General features: G+C 38.0%; 1 protein-coding gene across 1 annotated transcript in view; it reads right to left on the bottom strand.

Annotated features, from left to right (window-relative positions):
- LOC107690561 (dual serine/threonine and tyrosine protein kinase) overlaps positions 1 to 3,633 on the bottom strand; it is a 26,297-nt gene that overhangs the window by 12,968 nt on the left and 9,696 nt on the right. Inside the window, exon 3 of the mRNA XM_016488930.1 lies at positions 1,168 to 1,617. Coding sequence (XP_016344416.1) covers positions 1,168 to 1,617 — 450 coding nt within the window. The remainder of the gene's footprint in view (positions 1 to 1,167; positions 1,618 to 3,633) is intronic.

Here is a 3,633-nt window from a genome sequence, read left to right as displayed (position 1 = left end):
CCAAGTACAGGGATATCCTGGACGAAAACCTTCTCCAGAGTGCTCAGGACCTCAGACTGGGCCGAAGGTTTACCTTCCAACAAGACAATGACCCTAAGCACACAGCTAAAATAACGAAGGAGTGGCTTAACAACTCTGTGACTGTTCTTGAATGGCCCAGCCAGAGCCCTGACTTAAACCCAATTGAGCATCTCTGGAGAGACCTAAAAATTGCTGTCCACCAACGTTTACCATCCAACCTGACAGAACTGGATATCAAAATATCAATTGGTTTGGTGCTCCAGGGTCACAAATGTTGGAATTAACTAACATGATTAAATCCTGTGAAATACTGCTCATGTTAACTAATGAAACCTCATTGTAAAATATTAGCAGAATGATGAACATGCAGCACTAGTTTAAACACAACTAAAACAGGAAAGAAAAAGGCTTTAACAAAAATAAAATAAAATATAGAAAATACATTTTATTTCAGATAGTTGCTGCTTATTTTATTTCTATATTTATCTTCAATGTATCATTTCAGTTTAGTTTGTTTTTTTTGGTTTTAGTTTTTAGAAAAGCAAGAAAAGCAAATTTAAATTTTAAATCACTGGTTTTTATTACTTATTTTATCACTAATTTTACTAAAACATTTAAAACATTTTTTAAATCAAAAGCTGCAACACGATGAAATTTAACCCTTTGTTTCTTCTTATATGTGATATATCCCTGATGTATTTTATGCGAGACAAAACATTTATCAAAATATTTCCAAATCCAGTAGCAACTACATTAGTGCTCAAATGTTTCTGAAAGAAGTCTCTTCTGCTCACCAAGGCTGTGTTTATTTGATCAAAAATACTGTAAAAATTGTGAAATATTATTCTAATGTAAAACAGCTGTGTTCTGTGTGAATACCTGTTAAACTGTAATGTATTTCTGTGATGCGCAGCTGTATTTTCAGCATCATTACTCCAGTCTTCAGTGTCACATGATCTTCAGAAATCATTCTAATATGCTGATTTGCACATTTCTGATTGTTATCAATGTTGAAAACATAAATATTTAGATGCATTTTATTTCTCAGGATTCACAGCGCTGACGAGAAACATAAGTCTAGTGTGTGAAGCAGGAATGTGTTGTAATGTGCTAGCGCTCTCTGCTGGATGAGTGTAGCAGCGTCACCTGGTTGATGAAGAGGTCGAGGCAGCGGCAGTGGACGGCGTTCAGCAGCGAGGCGGCCTCCACCTGTTGGCTCTGCAGCAGCTGTCGAGTGAAGGGCCCCAGCACACGCTGCAGACGCTCCAGACTCTCTCCCACAATGCTCTGCGTCTGTGCCGGAGCTCCGCAGGCACAGTTTCCCGCCGCTCCGCCCACGAGCTCCAGAGACAGCAGCTGCCTGTAGAGGGCGCCAGGGGACGGCTCGGGGTCCGAGGGGCCGCTGGGGGCCCGGACGAAGCAGACGGGGAGCGGCAGCGTCTCACGCACCTTCTGCAGGTCGCTCACCTGCTCGGCGCTCAGCGAGTCTTTACTGACGGCGTAGAGGATGATGGGAAGGATGCCGCGCCTGCAGTCCTCCAGAGCCTCCTCCACCGGCTGCACGCCGCGGCACGGGAGCACCATGATCTTCACCTCCTGGACACAACACACGTCATTAGCTCATTACAGTTATGTTACATATCGATGCATGTTTCAAGTAATATAATACATACATATTAATATATTCAAATGTTTATTCATGCAAATTGTTACACTGCTTTTTGTTTTAATCATACTTTTTTTCTGTCATAATTGAAAGGATATTTTCTTCTTTTGCAAATATTCAGTATTCAAATATAAATAAAAAAAAATCAGTGATTAAAAATTGAATTACAATATTATACTATTATACTAAAATTTACTTAAATATTAATGAATATGAATATATGCTTTCAATTACGACAAATCAAAACTAAATTAAGTTAAACATTGAATTAAAATAATTAAAATGTTATTTCAGGATATGAGATTTTCACATCAAAAACATTTTTCACATTTTTGTTTTGATACGTCAAGCAATATAAATTAAGTTTCAACAATTGATCAATAAATAGTTCATTAAATGTTGATATTTGGTCAATTAAATGTAATAAATTACATTTTAACATTTGGTCAATTAAATTTGGTCAACATTTCTGTAAATTAAAACATAATTTGTCAACTAAAATTAGTGTAAAACTGCCTAAAATGAATGAATATGACATGATACGATGTTTTCACATGTTGATTTTGTTTTGACATGATAAAAAAATAAATAAAATGATATTAACATGCATATAAAAAATATTAAAATATATATTAAAATATGTTTAAATGTTTGGTCAATTAAATGGTAAACATGCTCCGCAATTAAAACAATGTATGTTGATGAATAAATTGGCATGATAAAATATTTGCAAAAGAACAAAATATCCTTTCAATTATGACAAAAAAAAAGTATGATTAAAACAAAAAGCAGTGTAAAAATTTGCAAAAATAAATAAATAAATAAAATTGCGTTAAAACGGCAAAAAAGTACTTTATGTGTTTTAGTTAGTTTTTAAACCAGTTAATATCCATGGTATTTCCAGACACTTTTGCTTACTGGATAAAGATTTTTAACAATTATTTTTGCAGAGATTTATTAAAATGCCATTGCATATTAGAAAGCAATATATTAATTACAGACATTTCTGATTTATTTTGGCTTAGGCCTGGAAGTCAGACTCGAGCGTGGGAACCCTGAACGCGGTGTGAAATCAGGCTTGTGTCGCTGAGAAGCGTTTCTCCTGATAAAGCAGTGCGTTCCTCTGGGAATCTGTTCAAGAAATATTAGACACGGCGGTTCAAAGTTCGGCTGTATGATTAATCCGCAGCGGGCGCGTCAGAGAGAGAATAAAGCGCGCTAGCACACGAGCACAATAGAGTCAGTCAGCGCCGTCTCTGACACAACAGCCATAAAGCGCTCGAGTCTCTCTGGAACAAAGATGGCTTGCAAACACAGCCGCCGGAGCCCATCAGACCTGAGCCCAACAAAGATCTGATTCAAACACCTCAAAAATGCCAGCAGCACATGTGTGTGTGTGCTTTAGCAGGAATTTCACTGCCCACCGTCAGCGTACGCTCCGGGACCCGCGCTAATTAACGTCTCTGTGCTAACGTGCGTGCGCGGATCGAAAACAGACGGGGTTCATTTGAGAGCAGACGTGATTCTAGCAGATGTGTGCGTGACGGCAAACACTTAAACCGCAAGAGAGAATCATGCAGTAAAACCTGACTGAGACAAACACACTGTTTGAGTCTGATCTGAGACCTCCATCTGAGTCTGTAACTGGTCCAAAACTGAGTCTGATTTGAGGCTGATCTGACTTAGACTAAAGTGATCTGAGTCTGATTTGAGGCTGATCTGACTTAGACTAAAGTGATCTGAGTCTGATTTGAGGCTGATCTGACTTAGACTAAAGTGATCTGAGTCTGATTTGAGGCTGATCTGACTTAGACTAAAGTGTCAGAGTCTGATTTGAAGCTGATCTGACTTAGACTAAAGTGGTCTGAGTCTGATTTGAGGCTGATTTGATTTAGTCTAAAGTGATCTGAGTCTGATTTGAAGCTGATCTGACTTAGACTAAAGTG

This window comes from Sinocyclocheilus anshuiensis, unplaced genomic scaffold, assembly GCF_001515605.1.
Source record: "Sinocyclocheilus anshuiensis isolate Anshui unplaced genomic scaffold, SAMN03320099.WGS_v1.1 scaffold1849, whole genome shotgun sequence".
In the NCBI taxonomy this organism is placed as follows: Eukaryota; Metazoa; Chordata; class Actinopteri; order Cypriniformes; family Cyprinidae; genus Sinocyclocheilus; species Sinocyclocheilus anshuiensis.
This window is presented reverse-complemented; position numbering and strand designations above follow the sequence as displayed.